The sequence below is a fragment of the Copadichromis virginalis genome, linkage group LG16 (assembly GCF_057382275.1).
Source record: "Copadichromis virginalis isolate Kocher_CV1m ecotype Utaka linkage group LG16, C_Virginalis_male_GT1.1, whole genome shotgun sequence".
Taxonomy (NCBI): domain Eukaryota; kingdom Metazoa; phylum Chordata; class Actinopteri; order Cichliformes; family Cichlidae; genus Copadichromis; species Copadichromis virginalis.
This window is the reverse complement of record NC_140633.1, coordinates 24,387,937-24,413,276: the sequence shown is the minus strand read 5'-3', so window position 1 is coordinate 24,413,276 and position 25,340 is coordinate 24,387,937. Positions and strand designations below refer to the sequence as shown.

The 25,340-nt window shown below is 39.3% G+C and overlaps 3 protein-coding genes and 1 pseudogene across 6 annotated transcripts; 2 read left to right on the top strand and 2 right to left on the bottom strand.

Moving 5' to 3' along the window:
- The first annotated feature begins 680 nt into the window (after positions 1-680).
- Positions 681-3,256, top strand: sp9 (sp9 transcription factor). Its single transcript, XM_085433975.1, has 2 exons — positions 681-837; positions 1,351-3,256. Exons 1-2 carry the CDS (start codon positions 817-819, stop codon positions 2,647-2,649), a joined length of 1,320 nt encoding a protein of 439 aa, XP_085290101.1. The 5' UTR covers positions 681-816; the 3' UTR covers positions 2,650-3,256.
- A 1,717-nt stretch (positions 3,257-4,973) lies between these two features.
- On the bottom strand, positions 4,974-11,158 carry cirsr (corepressor of RBPJ and splicing regulator). Its single transcript, XM_085433974.1, has 10 exons — positions 10,957-11,158; positions 9,274-9,368; positions 8,983-9,056; positions 8,827-8,840; positions 8,419-8,471; positions 8,287-8,335; positions 7,534-7,654; positions 6,769-6,875; positions 6,404-6,489; positions 4,974-6,059 (listed from the first exon to the last, which is right to left on the bottom strand). The coding sequence occupies exons 1-10, from the start codon at positions 11,026-11,028 to the stop codon at positions 5,348-5,350; spliced, it is 1,383 nt and encodes a 460-aa protein (XP_085290100.1). The 5' UTR covers positions 11,029-11,158; the 3' UTR covers positions 4,974-5,347.
- A 1,092-nt stretch (positions 11,159-12,250) lies between these two features.
- Positions 12,251-15,417, top strand: scrn3 (secernin 3). 3 transcript variants are annotated; one of them, XM_085433972.1, is made up of 8 exons: positions 12,251-12,426; positions 12,584-12,751; positions 12,881-13,062; positions 13,192-13,391; positions 14,093-14,305; positions 14,409-14,559; positions 14,650-14,830; positions 14,946-15,417. In XM_085433972.1, the coding sequence occupies exons 2-8, from the start codon at positions 12,596-12,598 to the stop codon at positions 15,105-15,107; spliced, it is 1,245 nt and encodes a 414-aa protein (XP_085290098.1). In that variant the 5' UTR covers positions 12,251-12,426; positions 12,584-12,595; the 3' UTR covers positions 15,108-15,417. The 3 variants fall into 3 exon arrangements, with proteins under 3 accessions (XP_085290098.1, XP_085290097.1, XP_085290096.1); XM_085433971.1 differs by having other exon boundaries at positions 12,253-12,426; positions 12,580-12,751; positions 14,397-14,559; positions 14,946-15,416; XM_085433970.1 differs by having other exon boundaries at positions 12,254-12,426; positions 14,397-14,559; positions 14,946-15,415.
- A 68-nt stretch (positions 15,418-15,485) lies between these two features.
- LOC146690848 (lysosomal cholesterol signaling protein-like) lies at positions 15,486-22,307 on the bottom strand (annotated as a pseudogene). The gene is made up of 10 exons (XR_014915504.1): positions 22,216-22,307; positions 21,924-22,044; positions 21,729-21,810; positions 21,383-21,473; positions 21,089-21,287; positions 18,142-18,264; positions 17,563-17,658; positions 17,423-17,487; positions 17,070-17,217; positions 15,486-16,642 (listed from the first exon to the last, which is right to left on the bottom strand). The product of XR_014915504.1 is annotated as a lysosomal cholesterol signaling protein-like (transcript).
- Between the last annotated feature and the right edge of the window lie 3,033 nt (positions 22,308-25,340).

Here is a 25,340-nt window from a genome sequence, read left to right as displayed (position 1 = left end):
TCGAATGCAGCAGGCTCATAAATAATCTAACTGCGCTCGGAGAAGCGGAGGTCTGCGCTGTCAGGCCTGTTTCTGGACTTCTTGGCTAAACTTTAATCCGTCTCTGATTTCCCAATATAAACACAACCACTTTAAAACCCCAGTCGTTTCCCACCGTGCCTAACACGCAGCAGCTTGCACTTGCGCTTGCACTTCTGCAGACCGCTCTGATAAAGCCATCTCCGAGTTATCTTTCACAAGCATACAGACTGCGCTTAAATCAACAATTTCTCAATGACGTGTTGCGCATGATCTGAATATTTAAAAAAATCAGAAGGGAAAACCTGGAGCTGCACCTTAGAAGCCGCAATCTACAAAAGCCTTAGAGAATTTGTGAAACGCTTACCTCTTGGAGAACTGACGTGTTAAAAAACTCAATTCTGGAATGAAAGGAGACATTGAGCCTTCGTGTGAGAATACATAAAAATAACTGTATGCATTTAAAAAAAGAAAAAACACCAAATCGTGTCTTGTATGACAGTCTGGCCGGAGGCTGCACAAACAGATGATTGACGGCGGGGTTTTTGGTGTTTCTGTCTGTGGTCGGCTCTCTCATTGGCCGACTTGAAACCCCGGCCATGAATGCAGCTATCAGATTGGCTGCGCGTCCTCGCCAGCTGTACTTCAAAGAACACGCTCGCTACAACTAGGTAGTGTTGGGAGCTGCGAGCCAAGAGAGAAACCGTGTGACCTGAGTCAACACGGTAAATCTGACACAAATTGGAGCCATACAGCACTGAAATCGCGAACCCTCTCATCACAGCACAGACCCTGGATATGGCTACGTCTATACTTGGGGTGAGTCTGACTTTGTGTCCAAGCACAGAAGTTGCGCGTAAAGTTGTCGCCGCTCACTTTGCTGTGCGGCGGGATGTGTTTGTTGCTTTTCAAAACACGCGTGTTTTCCACGGGTAGAATTTATCATTTTCTCAGTTACTACAATTAAAACTTTTAATCTTGGACAAAACGTATAAAACATGGAGATGAAACTTTGCAGTCGTTTAAAGATTTTCTTAACATGTTTAGAAACTCGATGAACACTTTTATTTCTTACCTTGCTTTGCTTACATGTTACACACTCTGTACACATACACGCCTTTAAGAAGAAAATCTCGGGTTCATTCGCTTCCAAAGACGTTTCAGTAAAGTTATGAAATTTTGTCGTATTTAATTAATTTTAGTCATGTATGCTGAGTGCTCTCCAAGCCAAGCGAAATGATTTTCCTCATTTTCTCGTTTGTTATTCTCTGTTCTAAGCCCATGTGCGTGTGTGTGTCTGTGTGTTTGTGTGTTTCTTTTTTTTCCACCCAGGAAGAACCACGGTTTGGAACTACACCTCTAGCGATGCTGGCTGCAACTTGTAACAAAATTGGCAACACCAGTCCTCTTACAACTTTACCTGACTCCAGCGCTTTCTCGAAAGGTGGATTTCACCCGTGGAAAAGATCCTCCTCCAGCTGCAACTTAGGATCCAGTCTGCCCGGTTTCACGGTAGCGACGAGCCGCGCTTCGACAGGACTAACACAGACCAGTGGCACGAGCAACAGCGCCTTTTGCTTAGCCTCCACCTCCCCGACCTCGTCTGCGTTTTCCACAGAGTACAGCGGTCTGTTTTCCAACTCCGCCAGCGTCACGACCCAGGAATCTGGACAGTCAGCTTTTATCTCCAAAGTCCACACATCAGCAGAGACTCTGTACCCGCGCGTGGGGATGGCGCACCCCTACGAGTCGTGGTACAAGTCGGGGTTCCACTCAACCATCTCCGGTGACGTTACCAATGGTGCGTCCTCGTGGTGGGACGTTCACACAAATCCCGGGTCGTGGCTCGATGTCCAGAACCCCGCGAGCACCCTTCAGACCTCTCTGCACTCCGGCACCCCGCAGGCTATCCACTCCCAGCTCAGTGGCTACAACCCGGACTTCTCCTCGCTGACCCACTCGGCGTTTAGCTCCACTGGAATCAGCCCCTCTGCGTCTCACCTACTGTCCACCAGCCAGCACCTGTTAACGCAGGACGGTTTCAAAACAGTCATCCCCTCTTACACAGACGCTTCTGCCGCCAACGCCATGATTTCAGGGGGCAGTTCAGGAATAAGTAGCTCCTCGAGGTCGTCCAGGAGGTACTCTGGCAGAGCAACATGCGACTGCCCGAACTGCCAGGAGGCTGAGCGGCTGGGACCCGCCGGGGCCAGCCTGCGGAGAAAGGGACTCCACAGCTGCCACATTCCCGGCTGCGGTAAAGTGTACGGAAAGACGTCTCACCTCAAAGCGCATTTGAGATGGCACACCGGCGAGCGGCCTTTTGTCTGCAACTGGCTTTTCTGTGGCAAAAGGTTCACTCGGTCCGACGAGCTCCAGAGACATCTGCGCACCCACACCGGCGAGAAAAGGTTTGCTTGCCCGGTTTGTAACAAGCGCTTTATGCGGAGTGATCATTTGAGCAAGCACATCAAAACACACACGGCAGGTGGAGGAGGCAAAAAGGGAAGCGACAGTGACACCGACACCAGTAACCTGGAGACCCCGAGGTCCGAGTCCCCAGAACTTATTTTGGAAGGGGTGAACCCCAGAATTACTGTTAAGGATCCGTCTCCTCACGACGAACCCTGAGGCATCTCCCAAAAAATCAATCCAGATTAAAACAAAAAACACACAAAAAATAATAATAATAATAATAAAAACTGCACAGCAATGAAAACGGGTCTTATCTGACGGACAGTAAAGGGGAAAATGTTTCCAGAAGCGATAGCAAAATCTAAAAAAATATATATTCTCCACAGGCGTGACGAGTATTTCATTCGTAAATTCATCTTTACAAAAAAAAAAAAAAAAGAAAGAAAAAAAGAGTGATTTACTGTAGGCCTTCGGAAAATTTGAGGGAGACAGCTTGAAAATGAAATGGATGTTTGCTAATGCGCGAAACCTGTTGAACTTTGGTTGGACAATGTGAGTTACACCTTGTATATTGACGACTAAACTATGTGTTATTTTCATGTAAATGTTAGGCTATGATTGTTTTATTCGTGTTGGTATCCTGGAAATCAGGGAGTTTACTTTCGACGCACTTTGTGGATATGTATGTAAACGGCTTTTTAAACTTTGGTTAACCATTTTATTTCTTTGCTAAAAAAATTTATCTATATATAAATGTTTACCTGTATAAAGTCACACGTATAAGGCTTTCATTTTATCGTAATTAAAACATCTTAAAAAAGGCTTTAAGTGTGTGATGTAGAGTTTATATATTTTTTGTTTATTTATTAGGTTTAAATCTAAAAATATATATTTTTTATTTTTTTACTTTTTTAAAGTGTGACAGCTCATCACAGGCTTTCTTTTCCTTCTTAAAATCACCTACAATACGTCGACTTTAACTATTTCCTCTATGGAATAAATCAATGTTTAATGCCCCGGAAAAGACATTTCATGCCCAAATGAAAATCTTGTTAAATGGTATTAATTATGACTTGGAGCACATCGCAGCCCCATGTGTCTTGTATTTGCGATTAGGGATTCGTGTCTTATCAAATATCTAATTAATCTCCGAGACATCTTTTGTTCGGTTTCACTTTATCGAGGGGTTTCCAAGGGGGTTCGCTGACAAAGGTCCCCGAATATTTATTCTAATTGTCCAAATTAACTGCTTTCATTTGCATAGCAATCGATGGACTGAGAATAAGGATGTGGCTTCTTTCTCTTTGCCAGAAACACGTTATATGGGAACAGTTTTTTAAACTTCAGAAAAAGACGGGGGGCAAAGAGTCACATGCAAATGTTGAATTTTAAAATGCTCTTTGCACGGCGCAGTCAAACGGTAGCTGCATGTTATTTGAATATCAGTGGCCCCGCACTGAAAGGGTTCAAGGATGCTCTCTGACTTCTTTGTGCTTACCCAGTGCAGCGTCCGACTCTCAAAGAAAAGGCCGGGGAATAATTACAGCATGAATCCAGGACTAGGAATACGTCACGGAAAAGCATCTCATCCAGACACCCTCTTTTTTTTCCCTTTTCTTTTTAAGGAGGATGTTAAATTGACCAGAAGGCAATAGGAGGGAAATTATTTTCATTTCCTTTTGTGTAGCAGCGGCTTCAAGGAAACGGGCAGAAAGTGAAAACTATCAAATTACTACATTTCCAATCTGAATTTAATCAAAAAATATATAAACAGCCTAAATAATAACGCTGAAATTTAATATTTTGTCGACACGTTCAGCAACTGTTTTTTCCTCCATATTTTTATTATTATTATTTTGGGGGGGGGGGGGAGGCAAAATGTGTCATTTTTATCGACATCAAAACAGTTTGCAAAATCTGCAATTTGTAAGTCTAAATGTCAAAGAAAAATCGCTACAAAAATTATTTAAAACTCTACAGGTTATATTTAATGTAAATGTCTCATGTAAAAGTAGCCAATGAAATAACTGCAATTGTAACTGCCTTAATTTATACACATCTACTGCATGCCTTATAACGGGGTGTTACTATGCTCGCTGGCTATTTGTACACAAATTATTCTTTGTCTATTTTCATTTAACGCCCGGAAAAAACCCAACGAGCGTTTTACAGAGATTCATGGATAACGCACTTTAAAGGCCATTAAAATTCGGGGAAACTGGTCTTAAAATTTTGTGCCCATTACTAAAAAAAATAAAATAATAATAATAATAATTTGGGGATTTAAAAAAAAAAAGTGTATGAAATTTCTATGAGGTGTCCAGAGCACAAAAACACACGGGTATAAAGACTGACGGCTCATCAGTCCACGTCTTCACTTTCATGAAATTTGACATTAAACTTAAACATCGCGATAAATAACTCCATAAACTAATTGATTTAAAGATTTAATCAGAAAATAACAGTCCTGCTTTTAACAAAAAAAAAAAAAAAAAAAAAAAAAAAAAATCTAAACAATTTTCACAAACACAATCAAAAAGTAAGATTTAAAAATTGCATCAGATGAATTTTATTATTTTTTATTTTTTTGGTAGTGACCCTGAAAAGGAGTCCAACATTTTCCCATCAATGGATCAGATGCAAATTGCTTTTAATGGTAACCAATTCATTTAGACCCTTTCATACAGTACAAAACAGCATCAGTGTGCACTGACATGCATCTAGATATTTTCTGTTGACTGCTTCCCTCTGCTGGAAGAAACGGAGATCAACACACAATTTCTTCTATTTAAATAAAGGGACCCTACATGCATAACAAAAATTACTACTTAATAGATAGTGCAAGAGACATGCATGAGATTTTCCTTTTTCCTTTAGTTCTATATGCAGGAAAAACAAGCTTAAAGAAAGGAGGTCAGTGTCTTCTATTTGTTCTGTCCCCACTTCTGTCTCTTCTCTCCCTACTCTTACTCCTGCTTCTTCCTCTGCCCTCCCTTTCTCTTCTCCTTTCTCTGCTTCTGCTCCTCCCATCTGCTGTTCTGCCTTTCCTTCCTTCTGTGCTACTTCTGTTCCTCTCACCATCTCTACTGTGACGTCTGTCTTTACCTTCGTCCTCCCTGCCTCTCTCGTGGCTTCTACTTCTGTCCAAGCCAGACTTGGAGCTGCTAGGTCTCTGCCTGTCCCTGCTGTTGTGCCTCTTTCTCTCTTGACCTCCTTCCAGCGTGATCGCGTTCTTGGGGCTGCGATTCCGACTCCTGCTCCTTCCCCTCTCTATCCTTGTTTGTCTATAATCTCCAGACTCCTCTTTAGTCTGCTTCTGTCCAGTGCGAGGGCTCGGTGACCTGCTCCTGTGAGAAGAGGCCTTTCTCTGACTCTTGACTTGTCGCTCGCACTCAGAGCTGTTATCCCGACAGGAATCTTTTTTCTTGTTCTTCTTTCTCTTCTGGCTCTTGGACTTGCTATGACTGTCTGAATCTGAGCCACTATCATCACTGCTGCTGCCACTGGAGGAGTCACTCGAGCTGTCGCTGCTTTCATGCTTTTTCTTGTGTTTTCTTTTGCTCTTCTTCTTCTGTTTTTTGCTCTTCTTTTTCTTTGCCTTCTGCTTTTCTAGCCGATCCAGTTTTCTGCAAAACAAAAAATAAAGGAAAACAAGCATTCAATTAAAATTCTTCAGTGACGCAGCGGACATTTAATTTGTGCATAATAAATTCTGATTAGGCACAAAGTTTGCAGAGATTGGAGTTAAACACTTCACCAGAAACGGAAAATGTAGTGATTGCATTATTTAAAAAATGCATTAAGATACAAGACAAAAAACTAAATGTAATATAAACATAATAGGAAAACTGGGCCTACAATAGCTATAGACACTAAAACATATCACACCATGTTTTAAATTTTGTCTAAATATTTACATTTTATTTAAATATTAATGAAATAAAAGTGATCATGTGTGAAGGTTTTTCACCTGAGGAGTTTCTGTTTTTGCTTGGTTGTTAAAGATTTCAGGAATTCCACTTCGGGGTCTTCCTCTTCCTCACTGGCCACATAATCCTGGAATATCACAAAGCACACATAACATTACAATTTACGAATAAATATAAGCCCTGACAATAAATCTACATTGATCGGCTTTGACAGTGACAACACTTCTTTATTAAATCTACTTATCTGACTTTTTATTTTACACTTTTCTATAAATCTATTCGATCAAAAGACAAACCGCATCTGTAGTTAGTTATTCTCTCTCCCGTTCAAGGGTATAGTTTACAGTACGCGTGTGTTCGTATATTGTCCTGTGTGCACGGAGATGACAGTGTGAGACACAATTACCTGCAATGGATCGCAAACAGTTGAATTCCTACCAAGGACAGATTTTTTCAGAGCAAACCCACTGTTTCGCATCTCCGCCATTAACTCCGAGGGGTGCATCGACGGACCTGTTGGCACAAATCACAGCCTCAGAGTCCCATTGATGTCAGAGCCATACCATCCACTATCTCCACAGTGGGAATTTCAGAGGCGGCTTTGTTAACAGAATGGGACATCAAATCAACTCACTCCACTTCCGGCTGAGCAAATCATACAATATCATTCTCTGCCAAAGCAGCAGTTAAGGGAATCAGAATACACAATAATTACATTTTTTCTCCCGGCACAGGAGGGGGACCATTACAGCACTCCACCATCAACACCACTGACTGGACTCTCCCAGGGTAAACATTATTACTTTACTACTCAACTGGCTGATTGCACAAGTCAGAATCAGCTCAAGGCCGGGAGCTCCAGCAGAAGCCAGAGAGGGACGATACAGTCGGTGTACCTGCTGCGAATCGTGTGACAGGCAAAGCTTCCCAGTGCTCGCAAATTTTCTGGCGCTTTATTCTTTTGTAGTAATAATTATTTGAGTTTTTGCACTGCAAAAAGATTCTGTATATGTGCACTACAGCTAAACTCATTATTGATTATCCTGCCATAAAATAAAAAACTGTACCCAACAATAATAGTGGTGTCTTTATATAGATGTCAAAGCAGCGTTAACACAGAATTTCTCATTTAAAAGATTAAAAAACAAACAAACAAAAAAAATTTATTTACCTGCGCCATCCTCTGAGGTCATAGAGCTGGCATTGATACCTGACAGTCCGAACAGAGGACACTCTCTGTCCGTGTTCACGTGGCCCCATTTGTGACATTTGATGCATCTCACGTTGCGCACCTTGGAAAGTTGGGCAATAACAAAAATTAGAATTGGCCGAACACTGGAGGCACATGCAACCCTTTAATAATAAGAAAAATACACTATAATTCACAGAGCATTACATAAGACGGTGTTTGCCATTTTCTCTTTAGCTTCTGATCCTCTAAAAAACAAAAACAAATAACTGTCTACAGCTGACTCTGTAGTCATAGGCTACAGAGGGATTTTTCTAAAAGGTTCATTTGTAGGATTTGAATGCATAAATTTAACATAGTTTCTTTTGTCACTTGCTTAACATGACTCTTAAGCCATTTTCCACATATAAACTGCAGCCCTGAACTTTTCAAGGACTTGCCCGACACAGGCACATGTGAAAAGTGGTTGTCCTATGTCCTACCTCCTGCACGCTCTACCCATGCAGCTTCTTCACCTAAACCACACGGTTTATTTCCAGTAGTGCAAACGTGTCTAAAGCAGACCGTTTCCTGCTGTGCGCTACATGTGAGAAAGGGCAACTGTGGAAAACATCCCGACCTGACGCTCCTGAAATTCTCCCAAGTTCATGTGTGAAAGCAGCTTTACACATTAACTGCCAGGCTGGGGGATTATTTGTGCAATATAAATTTAAATAAATAGAACTCATTACACACCTGGATTCCAAAGGGCTGATCTCTAATATTCATGTCATCCTTTGCATACCTAAAAAGATACAATTTAAAAAGTAATGCAAATTCTGGCAGCAATGCAGAAAACTTCATTGTGTATGAAAATCAACCACTTACTTCTCTCTAGGAGCTCCTTTCTGCCACTCAAATTTGTACTCTTCCTCCCCCTCCTGAAAGTCAGAAGTCTTTCATTACAAATTATAGTAACTTTCTTATTATAAATGAATGAACCTATATAAGTTGTTTGCTGTCAAACCATCATGCACATACAAGTAACTGAATATAAAGGTAAAAGCATTAGTTTATATTTATAGTTTTAGGGTCACCGGGACCATATAGTTTGCAATGCATTCATAAGATTTTTTTTTCCTGAAAACACAGTTTATGATGTTTAACCATAAGGTGTTTTTTTTAAATAATTATTTCTAATTTAGGTCTGTGAGTTACAGACAACAACACATTTGTGTTCACTTAATTTCACCACACCTGGTCTGAAACAATGATGACAGTAAAATTTTACTTTACCTCTTTCTTTTCCTCTTCAGGACAGAAGACAGTTATGAGGAGAAAATAAAAAGGAACAAGCATTTACATTAAAGGAATGTTTTTTTCTTAACAACCACATTTTCAGAATTGAGATCTTTATTACACATTACAGTTGTTTCATAAAATACAACCTACCTTTGGATGCTCCGGGTGGAGCCTCATACATGAAATTCAGGCCATTTTTAACACGATCATCACCCATCAACAACCTTTAGGTAAAAAAGCAATTATTATTTAAACAGTATTTATCAACATTTACAAATAAGAAGTTGGAGGATGTTGTAAGACAATGTCTACTGTAGATTTTGTTCTTGCAAAAGAAAAGTTTTCAGTTTACTGAGTAAAATATTCAATATTCAATTATAAGTGTACAAAAACGTGGGTTGTACGTGTTCTTTCAGGTATCTTCCTGGGTATTTATCTAACCTGTTGTTGTAAGTGTCTTGCTCTTTCAGATATGCCTGCATTAGGTCTTCTTGCTTCGTCTTCTCGAAGGTCAGCTTCTGTTCTGCTATCCATACCTACAACAGAAAGAAAGAAAGAGAAAAGTCATTGTGGGCGATCTGGAAACACCAGAATGTTGTTCTATTTGGATTAGACTATTTGCTGATATTTTCATTTAGTTGTACAACTTGTCATATTTTTTTCCATTTCTTCTTTATTTTTGTGACAAAGACTTCCATTTAAAAAAGTATTATATTTGTTTTATTATTGTGAAATACAACTATATACCATTCAAAACTCATCACCAGCTGTCTTTTGCAATGTGAATCACTGTTTTTGTATGTACTCAATTGATACTATACAGGACTGCTTTATTTATTTGTTTTTTGAATTTTAAGTAGCCAAATATCAGATGTTTTTGATGTATCTATCTCAAAATACAGATCCTGATTTACTTTCCCCTCTTTGTGGTAAGAATGGTTAGTGAAAGTTTCAGGAATTTTCAAGAAATTTTTCAGTATTTGATATATTGATGATTACATTTTACAACAATCATTATAAATGTCCAAACTTTGGACCATAAGAGAGACATAAGAGAAGCCATAAGGTAAACCTTTTTTAGTCCTACTCGTGGGGAATTTGTTGTGTCACAGCAGAAAGTGGACAGTGCAAAGTTACAGCAGCAAAAATAAAATTTGCCCTTCACCTCCAACCGGTCACGGCAGCCCCTCTGAGCCTGCTTCTACTGGCGATTTCTTCCTGTTTAAAGGGAGTTTTTACTTCCCACTGTTACCAACGCGGTTGCTCTTGGGGGTCATATGATTGTTGGCGTTTTCTTTGGAATATTATAGCGTCTGTACCTTACAGTATAAAGTGCCTTGAGGCCACTGTTGTGTGTGGCGCTATATAAATAAAACAGAATTGAATTGAAAGTTTTAAAGGCAAATCATATTCATATACCTACTACCAACTCTTCAATCCATATTAAACTAAAGACGATTTTTTTAATATCACGAAGTGGTTAGTTTGCTTAAAGAAGTTGGATGAGCAACAATTTTGATTGCTTTTAAACACTTAAAAAAAGAATAAAACACTAAATACCAATCTGCCCTCTGTGATAGTATCTTTAGGATCTCAAAGTAACCATTTTGGCTGTTAAACTACTGCATCAGAGGTGCACAATCAAACCCACCCTATACACTATGGATGCCAATACTATAGCTTTCAAACACTCACATTGAATCAAGTAGTCAAAAGTACATCCAACAGTAAGCAAATATGAAAAGAAACAACATAAAAGTAAATAAATGGTCACATCTGGCCAGACTTCAAATGAGCAGCATGTGACTGTGAGCTATATTAAAAAGTTCAGAGTATTAATGTTCACTCTGTCGCTAAAGATCGCAGGGAAGCTAAAGCACTCACTCTTCCTAGCTTTATAAAACATCTCTACCAGCTAACTTTGTTGGTTTATCCAACCTTATGGTTCACATAAAACAGACTAAATAAAATTACTCACTGAAGTCAACAATTAACAGTCAGCTAATAAGGCAGTCAGCATAGTGTAAGCTTTTCAGACGTAGCGAGCTAGGCTAGTAGCAGTAGCTAGGAAGCTAAGCTTGCGTTCAGTAGTTTCAGCAGCGTCAACAGTTATCAAGCAGTTACCTTTTTGATATTTGACTTCGATGCAGGATGAAAATCCTTCTTACACATAAAATTAGCAAACGACTTCCCCATGGTGGCGCGCCAATAGCGTTAGCTGAGTGAAAAACGTTTAGCTAACGCAGGTAGTAGCGTAGCTTCCTCGGCATGTAAACAAAACCGCTGTCACGAAGATGGTTTTGTATTGGTGTCACGTGACGTATTCAGGCACGCAGATTGATTGGTCTGTGGGATGGCAAAAATCACGTGACACAGTGTTGCCTAAACTGCAGCCACAGTATTTGGAAAATGTAAATGACCGTCAATTGTAAAGATGGAGACTGAAATAAAGGCAGCTCTGCAGTTGTGCGTGTGCAGTTTTATGTATAAAAACACAAATAAAAAATACATTATGGGTTTCGTACTATTCTTTGACATTCGACGTATTTGTCAGTGACCTCAAATTTGCTAATTATATTAGTAAGGTCACCAGAATTTATTTCTAGAAAAATACATCAAAAGTTACATTCTTATCTGAAACTGCCTTTGGTCCATGCGTTCATATCAAGCAAGTTAGATTACTACAATGCTGTTTTTGTTGTTGTTGTTGTTTTTTGTAGAATCATTAGAAGAATGATTTCATCTTGCTCAGAAAGCAGCAGTCATAGTCCTTACACGGGAATGTGAAAATACTATTTTGGCGCGATCGTGGCTCAAGAGTTAGGAGTTCGCCTTGTAATCGGAAGGTTGCCGGTTCGAGCCCCGGCTTGGACAGTCTCGGTCGTTGTGTCCTTGGGCAAAACACTTCACCCGTTGCCTACTGGTGGTGGTCAGAGGGCCTGGTGGCGCCAGTGTCCGGCAGCCTCGCCTCTGTCAGTGCGCCCCAGGGTGGCTGTGGCTACAATGTAGCTTGCCATCACCAGTGTGTGAATGGGTGGATGACTGGATATGTAAAGCGCTTTGGGGTCCTTAGGGACTAGTAAAGCGCTATATAAATACAGGCCATATTTAAATTACTAATTACTAATTAATTAAGAAAAACTCTCAATGGTTTGGCCACCCAGTACATTAGGACCAATGACTTGTTCAGTGCTTTTAATCCAACTAGACTTCTCGGGTCTTCAGGTGCAGATCTGTGGTCCTGAAACATGTGCCTGCTGACCTGAGTTCAATAAGAAAAGTGTCTGAATTCAAAAGAAAACTTAAAACCGTTTTATTCTCACAGGCCTAAACACAATAACTCTCTCTCTGTTAACGTTTTTTAATCCCCTTGAGAAACTGGAACACTAGTTTCTTATGTTTTTATCTCTTTTGATAAAGTGAAGTGAAACGTACGTAAGAATAAAACTGACAGCAACAGTTGTGCGCAATTCTTTTAACTACGAAAACGAAACTGACTTCATCTCGGTCACGTGACTGCACTGTTTCCGCGTTTGTGAACTTTGACAGACGAAAGAAACGCACGAGAATAGAAACTGATGGTAACAACGCTGGGTAAGTCTGCTTATGTGCTATTCAGCGCTATACGTCAACAGTATATTAACATTACAGGGCTTACAAGTGACTTTGTGTGTTTACGGTTTACTACATCTGCTAAATCTGAGCACCAGTGAAAACTGTCTTGGATAACTAAGACCTTTCTTTTAGATAGTTTGGGATTAATATGCGCCCATCTTCGTGTGACACCTTTGTGGCTCTGCCCCCATCCACTGAGGGACAGCGCATCATTTTTGGGAAAAACTCTGACAGGCCTTGCGATGAAGTCCAGGAGGTTGTGTATTTTCCTGCCACAGACTATGCTGCAGGGGAGAAGGTTGAGGTAGGTAATAAAGAGACCATATCATTGCCCTCCAACCTTCAGTCTACCACAGTGCTACTCCTTGCGGAGCGTCCCAGCTGATAACCATTAATACCTTTTGCCCTTGTGTGTTCTTCTTTTTGTGAAAAGTGCACATATATAGAGATTGAGCAGGTCGCCCACACTTATGCAGTTGTATTGAGCAGACCAGCATGGCTGTGGGGGGCAGAGATGGGTGCAAATGAGCATCAAGTGTGCATTGGAAATGAAGCAGTGTGGGGCCGACAGAGTGCAGATGGCGAGGAGGCTCTCCTCGGCATGGATCTCGTCAGGTAAACCCGCCTGTATAGAAGTTGTCTGCTTTTTAAAGTATCTATATACTTAGCTTAATGTATCCTGATGTGCAAAAGAAAATGTAATGGCATGGTCTCCGTTTAAAATTTTGTTTGTCAATTTCACAGGCTTGGACTTGAGAGAGCTGATACAGCTGAGAACGCAGTGACCGTTATCACCGAGCTGCTGGAGAAGTACGGTCAGGGAGGATCGTGCATGGAGGATGAAAGTAGCTTCACCTACCACAACAGCTTCCTCATCTCAGACAGGAAGGAAGCATGGCTCCTGGAAACGTCAGGAAAGTACTGGGCAGCAGAAAGAGTCGAAGGTAATTGGAAAGAAAAAGTTCACTCTGAACATAAGACTTCTTTGGCCAATTCAGGGAATACTCTGGGAAAGTAGACATCCTAAATAGACCAGTAACTTTTATATAATGTTTGTGATAAGTAGTAGTAAAAAGAATAATGGATGGGAGCTGTTAAATTCAGAAGAGAAGATGAATAAATATTTTCAGTGTGTGCACATTTATGGGTATTAAAAGGCATAAAAAGCACAAAAGGACTGAATCGCTCACTACTCTGCAGTCTGCAAATTTTGCAGGACTCAAGAGGTGAGCCTCATAACAAAATGCACATTAGTTGGATATTTACACTGATAATTTAAGTAGATTAGATACATTAGTCTATACGTGGCATTAGAACAAATACAAAAATTACACACATTTTATGTCCTTTGGAATAAAATAGTGGTTACTACATTAAAGGGCAAAGTCTCAGCTTTTAATTTCAGTATATCTGGAAAGAAAGAGGTGTGTTTGAGATTTAACAAGACCAAAACCTGTCCTAGATGTACTTACACATTCTGACCACCAGAGAGTGCTGGCTGTCCTATTCAGAATACTTTCTAACATTTAAAGGACGGTTGTTGTTGTTTTTGTTTGGTTTTTTTTGTTTTTTTTACCTCAGTAAAGGAAAGTTAGAGTAAAATAGATTTAATTTTAGTGACTGCTCATGTTTTCCTCTTCTACAGGTGGATATCGCAACATCTCAAACCAGTATGGCATCACCATTAAGATAGACAAGGAGCATCCTGAAATGAGGGCGTATGCCCAAAGTAAGGGCTGGTGGGATGGGAAGACTGAGTTCAACTTTGCCACGGTCTACTCCTTTATGACTACAGCCAGAATAGAAGCCTCTGGGAGCCGATACTGTGAGGGGAAGACGTTGTTGGAAAAGAGCAACGGTTAGTCAATGAACACACTCAGAAAAATTGGGGTCACAGGAGGACAAAGGTTACATAATCTGCACCACTGGTGTGATTTTATTTACTGAAGGTCATATCACAGCAGAGACAATGATGGATATCCTGAGGGATAAAGATAGTGGCATCAACATGGAAGGCATGTTCATGACCACAGGAAGTATGGTCTCTGTGATACCCACGGATCCCGATCTGCCAGGGGTTCACTATTTTACAGCAACTCCAGATCCTGAAAGGTATAGTACTTAATGTTATTTTAGCGCTTAAAGCACTCTTCCAATGCATTTCTACTGATGATCTGCTGGGTTCTTCTTTTGTAACAACAGGTCTGTATTCAAACCGTTCATTTTCGTGAAAAACCTTCACCCGTTAAAGGAGACGTCTTCCCCGAGTTACGGCCTAGATGACCCTGTGAAGAAGAAACCCCGCTTCCAGAGCAAGCCTGACCGCAAGCACGAGTTGTTTGTCAAACATGAACTGGTGGCTGCCATCATTGAGTCCCACAAGGTTTTGCAGTTTAATTCAATTCAAGCCTGCGATTTATGTAAAATTATTATTATTTTGTCTTGTGTGGGCCTTTTTTCTGAACGTGTGCAACTTGTGTTTTTTCCTTTCTCTGTAGGACAGAGGAAGGAAGATCACAGAAGGTATGAGGCAGCTGGAGAAGGAGATGATAAAAGAGATGGAGGAACATCTTTTACATGGTGTTGAGAGCCCAGATTTTCTGGTGAACTTGTTTTCAAGTTCTATCCAGAGGGAGCTTTCTGTTTACAGCCAAAAATGAGGCCAGAGCCACAACGTAGTTCCACACTTTGCAGGATACTGTTCAGAACTATTGCTTAGAAAGTTGAAGAGAGTGTAATGTTCTTAAATCCCATGACATTAAAGTCTTGACTCTTATTTAATGAATCATTGATGAGAAATGTTCCATAACAAATGCATTACATAATGCAAGAATGAAATCTTTTGTAATAAAAGTTTGTTTTTAAACACGTTATGAATATACAGCCAAAGTGTGATGATGCATTTTTGAATTGCATGCATTTTATTAAAATTTGGTTTAATAAAACAAAATTTTGCCACAGAAAATGCGCCTTATATATTTTGTTACCTTGAGAGAAAAGAAGATCTGCAGCTGTTCCTAAAAGTGTTTTCCCATCACGCTCAGAAGATATACATTTTCATTGTATATTGCTACCACATTATGTTTCAATATGATGACTGAAAAATGACATTTTTTAATCAAACTGGCCAGCAGTTGCTATGTTAACAATTATAGTTCTGGTTAAAACTTCATAAATAATATCCAGTGAAGGTTTCCAAAGAAATAACATCAAATAACATCATTTGTCCCCTTTATTCATTTGGTGAGTGATTTTTAGTAAAAAACTAACAAAACATGTAAAAGTGTCTTTGTAGAAATTAGGATTGAAAAGGATTAAGTAGAGGAGCGACTTTTTGGACATACACCTCTGTGTGCTTCATCACTCACAGAATGGCATGAAACAAAGTCAAATCAAATCTATGGTGCAAAAACAAAAACATTAAACTTTTGAAAGGTTCATTCCTTGAAATTTAGAATTCCCCTTTTATCCAGTGTGACACATACAGTATACACTGACACACTTTGAATACCAAGTCATCTGGACGTTGTGTTTTCAGTGGGAGAAACGTTTCGTCACTCATACAAATGACTTCTTCAGTGTCTGCTGACGGCAGGTTTCCCCAACATAAACAGTACATTTGCACTGGCACCACTGGCAAACATGTGACAAACATGGCTGTGAGGTCAGTTTCTTGATAATGAGAATGAACTTTTTGGGATTTAGATTAAAATAATTTATTTATGGCTCGTGTTCAAGTTTTAGCATTGTAGCCGTGACTCAGTGTCTCAGAAATGAACTTGAAATGTTGGATGTAAAGACAACAAACATTTTGAATGAGAGTGTGCAGCACTTTGAACATTTCTCACATTGCCGACAGGGGTCCTCGTTGCTATCACTGTGCCACGATGGTGAATTTAGTAATAGTACGTTGAGTCTCTTGCTGTACAGGAATTTCCTGTTCGAACTGATTTGATTTTCTTTTAGGTTAAAAGAAACCTTTTTCTTTGATGCAAGCAGCTTATGCCATGAAGCGATAATACAGCGGACTATCTTGGAAGCTGTATTCCTGCTTGATGTGCTGGAGCACACCACCCTCTTGTAACTGTGTCCCGTAGAGTACTGCCTCGCCACGGTCCTGAGCTAAACCAACCTGCAGAAGCCACTCAACAAGTTCACAGCCAAGAAAACAGTCCACCATAGTCTTCTTTCCACACTTGAAAGTGAAAAAAAGAATTCACCCAAAGGATAGTTGTCTGTAAAAGGAGCCACAAGAAACAGAGGAGCAGACAGAACCCACACACAGAAAAATGACTGAATCAGGAATAATTTTGTTTTGAAGGTATTGTGGTTTGTGAGTCACCGAGCATCAGCAAAGGTTTGCCTAGACATTAACAGGAGGTAGCACAAGCTGATCACCAATCGGAAGGGCGGTGATTCAATCCCTGCACGTAAAGGTACCCTTGGGCAAAATACTGAACCCACTGTGTGTGCATGACAAAGTGCTTAGGAAATTTTAAAAAGCACTTGTATAATTGGGTGAATGTGGCTTTTTGTGTGCGTTGAGTGTCCATTAGAACAGAAAGACACTATAAATACCATGTTTATCATCAGTCTTTACCCAGAGCAGTGGTCAGTAAGACAATGTGCTCTCACCTTCTCTTTTTAACGATGTCATGAAAACACTGCTGCTTGTGGTATTTGGTGAACTGGGTGCAGGTCATCCTGATCTCCTCAGATAAATCACTCTGTGGCTGCTCTTCTTGTTTTCCATACCACAGACTGTATAATCTAAACACAGAACAAAATTAAATCAGTGAACACCGTAATATATTGTAAAAACACTGTGTAAAAACTCCTCAGAGTTCAGAGGAGAATGAACAGACTACTTTGAGGTGATAGAAAGGGAGCAACCAAGATATGCAGAAAAGCATCTTTGTATAAAAACTTTTGAATGTGCTTAATAATTTGGCAGTTTCATATAAAAGCCATTTACCTCTTCTTAACTGGCAGTAAAATCAAATGTTTGTCCAGCCCAAAAAGAGCAAAGGAGAGAAGTCCCTGTCAACAGGAAAAGAGAAGCATGACTTTAGTGCTGTGGGTGTGAGTGGGTAACAGGATATTTCTAACACAAACCTGTCCATAGTTGACCACAGCACAAAAGAAGAGCAACTCCAAGTAGAGTCTACCAGGATTGTGGTTAAAGAGCAGCCACACGCAGCTGGACAAATTCTGTGAAAACAGGATGTAAGAAGACCTTTGAACTAGAAATGGTAACTAATGCTGTTCACTGAACCAGCTTGTAGAACCAGCTGAGTGGGCATTCGTTAAAAGAAAAAGACATTTTAAGTGTTTTCTATACATATGTTAATGGTTTTTTTTTCATAAATTCATCTTTTTTATCTGCGGGAATTCCAAGTATCTTTTTCATGTAAGTTCTTAAAAAAAATCTACATGCCCCTAATACACTATTTCTTCATACAGTAATAAAAATATGTAACATTGAATGCAACAGTAAATATAAAGCCAGACACATGACTTTTCTAATGGGGTCTCTGAATGTGTTTCTTAAAGTCTTCCAGTGACAGGAGTTGGAAATTACACAGCTCAGCCATTTGTATCTGATTTGGTTCAAGATGCACTAAATATAATAATGCAGGCGGATGAAGGCTGACTTCATGTCACTGTAGAACTGAAAGGTGGTTGTTTACTCACAGCAAGCAGGCTGACAGTCAGAAGCAGACACATGACAGGCCACTTGTCTGTCTGCAACCTGTTGGAGCTCCTCCACTTGGACAAGGAGGCAGTCTGTGGACTCGCACCCACTCTCACACTGACCTGAGGGGGGCAGCAGCAGAACACAAATAGATAAATACAAACCCTTGTAAAATACAAAAGCATGCAGGTCAGTGACAGTATATACTATACAATATTACACATATACTATGACTTTTACTGTGAAAATGTCTCAAGCCTCCGTTTTTCAGGCTTTCAGAAGGTCTTTCAAAGTTTTTCTTTGGACATCGGTTGCTTTTTCCACTCCTTTTTTAGTCCCTGTACCTGGCCATTTTCAGAGAAATGTTTTGTGACCTAACACTCTACTATGAATCGGTCAAACACAAAAAAAGCACCAAATGGAAGGAATGACCCAGAGTTGTGCCTATGCTTAAAAGACAACTTGGCAAAGAAGTAATTCTGAAGGAAGTTAAACACGGAGAAAAGGCTGAGGTACGTCAAATTATGCAACAGATAGAGGGGTACAACTGTGACAGTCTACAAACCATGTGTAAAACATGTTGGAGGTATCGGGTTTGGAGCTGCATTTCAGTCAGTGGTACGAGGGATCTTGTAAAAACTGAATTACGAATGCTTGTGTTTCAATCAAATAATGGAGTCTTTTATTAAGCGGTTCAAATAGTTTCTCCTCATTACTTGCAGAACTGGTTTACATATACTAGAGTTTGTTGTTTACCAGAGGTGTGGACTCGAGTCACATGACTTGGACTCGAGTCAGACTCGAGTCATTAATTTTATGACTTTAGACTTGACTTGAAAAAATGTTCTAAGACTTGTGACTTGACTTGGACTTTTACACCAATGACTTGGGACTTGAATTGGACTTGAACCGGTTTACTTGAAAAGACTTGATATTTTACCCCAAATATAAAATTTAACATGCATATTATAGAGATTGAAAATGTGACGTCATTCACGGGTAGAACCGCAAAGGATTCTGGGAACTCGTGGCAAGAGGTACTAGCGCACGCAGGCTTTCAATTAAAATCAGTTAAACAGCGATAAAAAGAAACACAAAAATGTCAAGAAGCCGTTGTATGATTAACTGCAATAGCCGGTCGCATGACAGCCACGGGAAGCCGACGGGTAAAGAGATCGGTTGTTATCGGATTACGTCGTTGAAGAGAAATTGTTCGAGCCATGTTTCCGAAGTAACAAAGACGCGACAGATGGCCAGGATTGCAGCCATTCAAAGATCAAATATAACGTCCCAGAACACTCCAGCTCACAGGTTAGTCTGCTCCAAGCATTTACACGAAGGTCAGTGTTTTTTAGTAGTTAATACGTTATTTTTCTTAACATAATTGGTGATATAGGTTACAAGCAAGTCTGGCACTGAACAGAAATTGTCGCGCTATGCTCCTTTGTTTATTGTGCATAAATAGTGAATTGTCCTGACACAATATTGCGTTTCGCTTCTGTTATTATGGTACACTGACAAAAACATATACTTTTATTCACAGGATAAAACAGGTTTTTTGTATCACTAATTGCCCAGTGCGATTACAGACTGCAGTAAAGTGAGCCGTCATTTGTGAGCCGCGGTCAAGCCAGCCGCCTCCTATCCGCGCGGTGATTACAGCATACAATATTGTTGTCACTGCTACATTTCTGTAACGCTACCAGAAATTATTTCCACTACTAATTAATTACCGTTGAGCTCAAAGGTCCTATTAATAAACGGTTAAGGAATGTGTATTTATGAAGACGATTTGTGAGACTGGTAAACTTATGATACGTACGATGGTCTTTCGTTCTACACGGTGCATTTCAAGGTCCTGCACCCATCCATCGGTAAACTGTACCTGGGCTTGTTGCAGTGACCTGAAGTTACTAAACTTCATGAGTGTATGCACTCACTCCAAGAACCGTATAATTATAAATATGCATATAAATATGCTAAGATGAGATAGCTGACTTCATCTAACTAGCAAATGTTGTCCAGGCTACGTTGGTGATGCAGTTTTTTTTAATATGTATGATATTTTTGTCATGCGATTTTAAAGCTGGTCCTACAACCGCATCCAAGAATAACATGCAGCTTATCTCAGAACTGTCGGTGAAAATTATTCTTGGAGCTAGGTTTAATTGAGCTGCATTTTAAAGAGGTGCAATTTCACAATTTGTGTATATTTTCTAAGTTCACTATTTTGTCATGTGTTGAGAAAAACACAGATTTTAAAATTACATGGTCTAATATTTACATTTAGCATAACTGCAACATTATTTTTTCGTTTTTTTTTTTTTTTTTTAAAGACTCGAAAGGACTTGAAATTCAAAGTTTCAGACTTGTGACTTGACTCGGACTTTTACACCAGTGACTTGAGACTCGACTCTGACTTGCCTGACATTACTTGAGACTTGACTTGAGACTTGAGGATAAAGACTTGAGACTTACTTGAGACTTGCAAAACAATGACTTGGTCCCACCTCTGTTGTTTACAGTGGAACTATGACCATGACTCTCGCATTTAGTCAAAACAAAAGCACTGCATGTAATCTGTTCTTTTCTCACATTCCTTTCTTTGCCTGTACAAGCGAGTAATTTTGTGGGTGATATGGAATTTTAACAAATCTGAAACTTACTGTCATTCCTCTGAGGAATGATTCTGTGTGCATGTATATATTGTCCTTTGGTAACTGAAGACCATTTCTACTTTAACTGAAATTGTTTTTGATGGGAATGAGTTGAATGCCACAGACAAGTTGAACTGTGTTGAACTTAAGTGTAGATGACCTGTAGATAAGGTCTTTATTTAGTGCCTCAGATATTCAGTATCCATTAATCTGACAACGTCCTAACTGTTGACGATTTCAGACTAATGAAGCCAGCAGCGTCTGTTAAAGGTTTCCTGACAGGACGCACCTTGATCTCTTGGTGGGGGGTCAGTCTCAAACACGGTCTGGTTTTCGGGTTCATTTTCAATCAAAGGATCTTCTGGAGAGTCAAATGAGTTCACCTCTTCAGTTTGGACATTTTGGGCCCAGCTTCCTCTGCTGAGACACACAAGAGAGCCTCCTCCCAGGAATATGCTGAAGGCAACTACAAATGTGGTGCAGATTATCTGAAAGAAAACATCCAAATTGTATACAGGTTTTATTTCATTATCTGTAATTTCATGGCAGAAAACAGGAAAATGACTTCCCCTGGTATTATTACCTGTCCTCTGCCATAGAAGAAAGCTGCATCAATGACTCCAAACATTTTTTCCCCACAAATGAGCAAAACTGCAGTTATTAAAGCTGGAATCCTGCAACCATAGATAAATTCAAATTCAGTCACAGTATTAAAATATAAAAACCAGGTCAATGGGATTACCCTGAACAACGTGCATGACACTTGGTTGCAGATATACATTTTTTTACTATTTAATTTTAAGTGAGTTGGTGTCATGCAAAATCACATTATATTATGATATATTCATTCATTTACATTGTTGATTGCATCATGAATGTCAGTCTAAACCAAAGTGACGTGTTTTCCAGTCTGTGCACATTCCTCTTACCCCCAGCCCGCAATGACCAACATGCCCGGTGAAACTTTCAGATCCTCAGACTTCAAGAGCACAAGTGAGAGTGCTATCAAACCTTAAAACATCAATTTCAAAATTTGTAGTCACACTACAGATACATCTCACCAGTATGAACCAACATGAATTAGTTCAATGTAGGTTTCCTGTGGTAGATGGTAGTGTGCGTACCTGGCCATATAAAAGTGCTGTAGAGTGAGGTACATAATAAGGTGAAAGTCAGGACCTGACCAATGAAGTTATTTTCCTTCACTACGAAGTTCCACAAGATCATCCCAATGCAAGTCAGAACCTACAGAGAACCTACAGAGAACAAAATAACAAATACAGGCACTTAGTCATTTTTGAATGCCCACAGGTGAGTTCCTTCATATAGATATGATTTATATGATTTACTTAATCATTAGACATATTAGACATTAATGGTGCTATTAGTTTTTCATGAATGCAATACCATGCTTACCTGTGCAAAGAAAAGGTTAACTGTAAATAAGTGAGGCAGCCTTTTGATTTTTTTACTTAAAAACATGACGGCAATAGTCCACACCTGTGAGAGAAAACATGGATTGTAAACAATGCACTATTTTAACCACAGACTTTAGCAAGAATAGTACACAACAGTGTTAGTTGGTTGTTTTTTGTTTCCTGAGGAATGTAAATGGGAAATTACTGAGAACTATGAAACACATGACTCAAAAAAGTAAACACTGTGGGCGAACAGTTAAAGCGAAGAAAAAAACGTTATGTTTCATCACTGCAAATATTATGTCAGTGCAGAAATGAGTTTCAAGTTCTTTTAAAGGTTTACTAATAGGCAAAGAATGAGGAAGTAAGTCTGCAAGTCGGTAAAAAATCTGTGTAGTTAAAAATGCTGAAAACAGGACCTTTTAAGATTCGTTTTCCAAGGTAGTTCAACCAGGTGTTTATCTTTTTACTTTTCCTTTATTTGTCCCAGGTGATAATATCAGATAAACATGAGATCTTGATATGGAAAATAAAGTGATTGAAAGCCCTGCGAGTTATTAAGTGGACTTAGTCTTCACAGAGACCTTAGTCAAGCTAAAATAAAAACAAACAAACATAAAAATATAAAAATCAGATGAAAACAAATAAACAATTACCCAACAACTAGCTGTGGATGGATGTGAATCGTTAGCTGCTGAAATGAAAGCAAAACAACAAAAGATATTTTTGGAAACGTAACCATTGGATGATTAGGTCTTAAAAGGCCTGAGTGCTTGTGTGCCCTAGCTTTGCTGTTCCTAGGACTGCACTATGCCGGATAGTGATGCTGGAGTCACTCACCCAAATTGGGAGTCATTGACCCAAGTGCTCTGGTTACCACAGGCACCACTGTTGCCTTCACCCTTCACCGCTTCTCCAACTCTTTTCTTTGCTCTTAGTATTTCTAAAGCATATAGGGCTCAGAAGTGGTTATACCAAATTTGCTAACAAATTATAATATTATGGATAATTCTATCTCTGCATAAATAATGGGACAGCATGTTTACACTCACAGCTCTGAATGACAAGCTTTGTGTTTGCTGGGATTAAAAGTTACTTACCTATGAATGAAGGTACGGAAACTGAAACACAGGCAGCTTTTGTGTAAATATGTGTGATAATACGACAGAATGTTAGTTCCCAGTGGAGAAGTTAGAGACCAGTTCAAAGGATGATAAAAACCTAAAAAGCTGTGAGATGACACAAAAGTATTGATAATGAACTGTTTCAATTTAAAGTCAATTCAAAGTAGCACAGAGTAGAAGAGCTTTGTTCATATGATATAATCAACAGATCACAAAAGAAGTTTAAATAATTCAATCCTTCATCAATAATTGTATTTTTTACTATTCTTGACCTCTTACAGACTCTAAAAGTCGTCAAATGAAAAAAAGAAAAACAGTTAAAGATCAAATAGGTTGCCATATATCCTTTTACCACAACTTACACTGTGTCCAAAAACTTGAGTTGATTAAATGTTTACAGAGTAAGTTAGTGTAGAGGTACATCCTGTATTTTCACTATAACAAAAGCTTCACTATGAAAAAGCATATCCTGCGTCATTCAAGCACAGAAAGACTGAAACCTGAAACCAGAAATGCAAATCCAGAGCAGATTTAGCTGCACCAACATGTAATGTTGATAAACTGTCACAAAGGGAAACTATTTCCATAGACCTTGTTTCTAAATTCCATCAGCTCACCAGGAATTCAGCTGGTATTGCAACACAATAGCTGGACTGTTCACCCGAATAAGCAAATTAAATTGAAAGACTGACAGAGTTTTTGGGCAAGATGTAGCCATTTTGTAGTGTGAAAGATCAAAAGTAATTGGACAAAGAATAAATGAAACATGTCATATAGCACTTGGGCATTTTAGCCACAAGAGAGCGCTGGCTGTCCCGCTTACAGTACATGTAAGGAATGGATATTTTTAAAAATGTATTTATTTGTTCTTCTGAGTTTATTAAACCTTTTTGGCTAAGTTAATGCCTTCAGTACAACCTTACTCTCAGTGTCTAAATCGTGTAAATATGCAAATGTAAATGGTTGTTTGCAGTTCTTAAAGGAGAGACATTGTAATTACATTGGACATACAATGGCAATAAACTCATTCATTTATTCAATGTAGCTGAAGTGGTGCAGAACTAAATGAGAACCCCATGAACACAGTGTATCATCATGAGTTTTAGAACAAAAACACTGTGCTACTTGGTTGATGGCTATTCACATTTTCCTCTTCTATAGGTGGATATCGTAACATCTCAAAGCAGTGTAGCATCACAATTAAGATGGGAACATCCACAAATGAGGGCCTATGAATGAAGTAAGTGCTGGTGGGATGCATTTCATCTTCTCACCTGCAGCCACAATGGACGATTGCAGGAGCTGGGAGAGGAAAAGGGTACTGGTTAATGAATAGCTGCGCCGAGGGGAAACTAAGATAACATCAGGACAATGGTTTTATGGTCACCACCACTGTTTATGCATGCTATGGTTTTATTTACAGAAGGTCATATCACTGCAGAGACAATGACTAATATCCTGAGGGATGTGGATATGGCATCAGGGCATGCTCATGACCACAGGAAGTGTGCCATCTGTGGTGCTCACAGAACTTCGATCTGCCTGAGGTGCAGTACTTGAGTTCAACCCAAGCACTTGAAGCACTCTTTGACTCCAGCTACCAGCAGGGATCTCCTTGGTTCTTCTTTGTATTCCAGGTCTTTATTTAAACTGTTCATCTTCAGCGGTTGTGAACCTGTGAAAGTAAATGATGAAAGCTAAAAATGTTTAAATTAATTGGGCTGTTAAAGTTTTTTTTCTTTTTTTTTTAGAATTGCCAAAATGTAAAAGCATAACTTGGCTAAAACGTTCTCACCTTTATAGCAAGTTTTATTTTAGATTTGACAAGACATCCACTTTTACTAATTTACTGAATTAAATACTCAGTGTGGTGTTTTTAATGGATATGCCCCTTGTAATAAACTTGAATGTAAAACAATGACTATACTTTGCAGACATTTCTAACAAACCATGTTTCTAATAGAATCACAGTAAAAACCTTTGAAGTATATGAGTGCTC

What these genes read in the sequence shown, in the direction of transcription:
- cirsr (XM_085433974.1), bottom strand. Translation starts at nt 11,028, where the DNA reads ATGGGGAAGTCGTTTGCTAATTTTATGTGTAAGAAGGATTTTCATCCT. An exon ending in CAAGACACTTACAACAACAG is followed by an intron (nt 9,057 to 9,273) that starts GTTAGATAAATA and finishes TTTTACCTAAAG; the next exon opens with GTTGTTGATGGGTGATGATC. An exon ending in AAAGGAGCTCCTAGAGAGAA is followed by an intron (nt 8,336 to 8,418) that starts GTAAGTGGTTGA and finishes GTATCTTTTTAG; the next exon opens with GTATGCAAAGGATGACATGA.
- sp9 (XM_085433975.1), top strand. Translation starts at nt 817, where the DNA reads ATGGCTACGTCTATACTTGGG. An exon ending in TGGCTACGTCTATACTTGGG is followed by an intron (nt 838 to 1,350) that starts GTGAGTCTGACT and finishes TTTTCCACCCAG; the next exon opens with GAAGAACCACGGTTTGGAAC.
- scrn3 (XM_085433971.1), top strand. Translation starts at nt 12,596, where the DNA reads ATGCGCCCATCTTCGTGTGACACCTTTGTGGCTCTGCCCCCATCCACT. An exon ending in CTGCAGGGGAGAAGGTTGAG is followed by an intron (nt 12,752 to 12,880) that starts GTAGGTAATAAA and finishes TTTTGTGAAAAG; the next exon opens with TGCACATATATAGAGATTGA. An exon ending in GCAACTCCAGATCCTGAAAG is followed by an intron (nt 14,560 to 14,649) that starts GTATAGTACTTA and finishes TTGTAACAACAG; the next exon opens with GTCTGTATTCAAACCGTTCA.